The following is a 3422-nucleotide window of genomic DNA, read 5'->3' on the forward strand; positions in this document are numbered from 1 at the left end:
CAGGCGGTGTGCGTGCGTGGCTCGTCGAGCGGCGGTGGTTGGCGGGCGGAGCACACGAGGCCAGGCCAGGCCACGGGCGACCGACCGACCGACGCCGACGTGCCGGCACAACAGCAACGTCCAACGACCCACACCCCGTCCCCCGTGCCCGCAACGTTTCCCCCCTCGGCGTAAATGCTTGCACGGCTGGACAATCATCTCCTTTCCTGCAGCAGCGGGCACAGCACAGTTACGATTTCATTCATGTGCCGACGACTGAGGATCGTTTGAAATTCGAATCCCCCCTCAAAACCCGGCCGGGTTTCAAATTTCGAAACCCCCCCGACCCGCACGCCATCGTCCCGGGTCCCACGCGCCCGGCCCACCGAACGCACGATGACAGGCGGGCCCGGGGGCGCGGCGGTGCTGCCGAAGTCCGAAGTGGGGGAAACGAATTTTCGTGTAGATTTCGCTCGGTGCGCTCGAGGCTCGCTCGCCTCGCCATTCCCGTTCGTTATCTGGTACCGTAGCGCTCTGCTGCGACCGTCTTCGCTGGGGATTAGCGGCGGCAGCTCCAAAACCCTAGCCGCTGGGCTCGATGGCGACGATGACGGCGTTCCGGTCGGCGGCGAGGAGGGATTCGGAGGGCGACGGCGGCGGCGGCGGCTCGGCCGCGCGCGGCCGGACGCCCGACGGCGCGGGCGGCGGGGGCAGCAGCCTCCGCCGGTCGAGGAGCCTGAGCCGGTTCCCGCCGCCGTCGCCGTCCCCGGAGGACGCGCCGACGCCCTCCTCGAGGTTCGTGACCAAGGTGCGGGGCGGGGGGCCGTCGGGCGGGTTCCCGGAGATCAGCCTCGACGACCTGGCGGACGAGTTCTTCCGGGCCAGGGTGGAGTCCGAGGACGACGACGAGGAGGTGGTGGTGCAGCGCGGGGAGGACGACTCGCGCGGGCGGCTCAGGTTCCCGGCGCCCGCGGAGAAGGGCCGCGGGGGCCGGCGGAGCTCCACCGCGCGGTACGCCAGGGAGACGGCGTCGTCCAGGCAGCGCGAGCGCTCGGTGTCGCGGCCCCCGCCGGAGCGGCGTGGCGGAGCTGCCGCGGCTGAAAATGGCGCTGCCGCCGCCAGGAGGCAGAGGTATGCCTCGGTGGATCGGCGGGCCTCGATTGGTCGGCAACGGTATGCCTCGGTGGACCGCCGTGCCTCCACGGACCGGCAGCGGTGGTGTGAATCGGATGTAAGTTCCAGTACCATTTCACGTTTGAATCTAGAAGTATTTTCTTAACCCAAAATAGCAATCTCATTTAAGTTTTATTATCTGAGTCTATTTGGTGTTTGAATTTATCAGTGTTATTAATTTCGTACCCAAGTCTATTTGACTAGATTGAATACATGAGATGGAGTATGTAGACGCAGTATCAGATACACTAGGAATAAACACTGATATTTCGTATTTTGAAATAATGATCAAGTATTTCTGCCATTATTTTGTGTTTCTTGGTGCATTCTTTGCAATTGACATTCACATGCCTTGCTGTTTTTTCTTGGTATTATTTGTGTTCTTGTTTAAGTCTATTTATGGACAATCTGAAATTAATATAAGATTTTAGGAAGGGGGGAATTGTGTTATACAACAGATGTACGTTGTCAATTGTATGTCTGACAATTGGATGTTTTCCTTGGAAAGAAGACAGTTTATTACTTCAAATTCAACAGCAGAATTCCTATACAATGTCAATTCTTCTTGTAACAAAACAAGTGACTGGAATCACTGTGAAGTCACTCTGTTTGATTCTCTGCTACTTCACACGTAGATAAACATAATGCCATTGATAGCTTGAAATTGAGTAGAATGAAATTAAGAATGCCCTGATGTTATCTATGAGTTTTTGAATACATGAGTTCAAAACCAGGCTAATACTCTGCTTTATCATTGCCAATGTGCCTTTTAATTTTAACTTGTTTAATTTTCATCAAAGTTAGTAATCACCTGATTCCTTATTTTGCCTTTTCATCCAGCACTTTGTTGTTCCCATCATCACCTTCCGGCTTATTCTGCTTGAACAACCTAGAATACTTAACCTGTATTCATTGCATCTAGTATGTTTAATTCTGCTTCTAATTTTCTTTTGCATTTCTGGTTGCAGAATGATATGGACTTTTCTTGCCAGTCTGGTTCTAGAGGGACAAATACCAAATCTAGCAGTGGCCAGAGTCTGCAGAATTCATTTAATAAGTCTAAAGTGAATCAAACTCTGACAAGGTGTACAAGTCAAAATGATTTTGTACATTTACGAGATAGCGGCTCAGTGAGTACCTCTCATCTTGTGTTTTCTGCGGTGCTAGAAACTATTGGTCACTGATAATGCCCTTGCTATTTATGGATGTGAAAATTGAATCATCTATTGAGCGTTAGCATCTACACGAAAAGTTGCAATGTAGCTGGTGCACAGCGCAATTATTTTCTGTTGCAGTGATGTAACATGGTGCGTAATAGTTCTATTTGTGCTGTGCTTTTTTGGGGGGAGGAAATTTGTGCAGTCTGTTTCTTGGTGCATAATAACAATTGACACCGTCATGTGTTGTGGGCTTAATTTATTTGTTTTTTGTGGTTGAAATTCGACATTGAATATCTCCATGTTTATTTTCGCAGAGCCATTCTTCGTTAACTGATGATGAATCTAGGGATGCTCATTCTTTTCATAGCAGAAGTCACAGTGGAAATCAGGCCGTTTATTCCCAGGAGAAGGTTGCTTTCACAATATTATTTGAAATTCCCACAGCTAGAGTTTTTGGAAGACCTAGCATTTAATAGATATGTGTTTTTTGTTATCATTGGAGCAGCCAATTGAAAATAATGATTCAAATGTGCTGTATGATGTGATGCGTAAAGAAGTGAGGCAAGCTGTTGAAGAAATCAGAACTCAGCTTGAAAAGGTACCTTTTGACGTTAACTTTTCTAGAAACCTTTGTTTATTTTCTTGTGCTGCACCAGTTCTTTCAAGCAGCTTATATTTTCTATGGTTTGATTGTTACAATGAATGGGATGAATTCAAGGTGCAACAATGGCCCCTCCTCCTTTTATAGATTTTCAAATATTTCACATTAGTGCTACCATGTTGAGCATGGATGATATTACTGGTTGATGGCTAGGATTACATTGGTTATGCTGAGGTGGTAGGACGATGAAATATCATCAAAATTGTCTTTGTTTCCACCTTGATTGTAGTGCTTTCAGAAATGACTGAAGAGAATAGGGTTACAACATGCTTATGTTGCTACACTGACTTCTCAAAATCATCAGTAAAAAGTGTAAAAACAAATCATCAGTCAACCTGCTCGGTGTGGTTGTCCTAAAGTCTATATCTTAGAACTGAAAATGTCTTTTTTTTTCTACTGACAAATAAGCAGAAAACTTAACAAAAAGTTGAGACAACATAGCTTTTTTT

At 47.8% G+C, this 3422-nt stretch overlaps 1 protein-coding gene across 1 annotated transcript in view; it reads left to right on the forward strand.

The window, feature by feature from the left end:
• The first annotated feature begins 447 nt into the window (after positions 1-447).
• The window catches only part of LOC123148244 (serine/arginine repetitive matrix protein 2), a 5062-nt gene continuing 2087 nt past the window's right edge, over positions 448-3422 (forward strand). Inside the window, exons 1-4 of the mRNA XM_044567631.1 lie at positions 448-1210; positions 2121-2282; positions 2627-2722; positions 2818-2910. Coding sequence (XP_044423566.1) covers positions 578-1210; positions 2121-2282; positions 2627-2722; positions 2818-2910 — 984 coding nt within the window. The 5' untranslated portion in view covers positions 448-577. The remainder of the gene's footprint in view (positions 1211-2120; positions 2283-2626; positions 2723-2817; positions 2911-3422) is intronic.

Source organism: Triticum aestivum, chromosome 7A (assembly GCF_018294505.1).
Source record: "Triticum aestivum cultivar Chinese Spring chromosome 7A, IWGSC CS RefSeq v2.1, whole genome shotgun sequence".
NCBI classification, from domain to species: Eukaryota; Viridiplantae; Streptophyta; class Magnoliopsida; order Poales; family Poaceae; genus Triticum; species Triticum aestivum.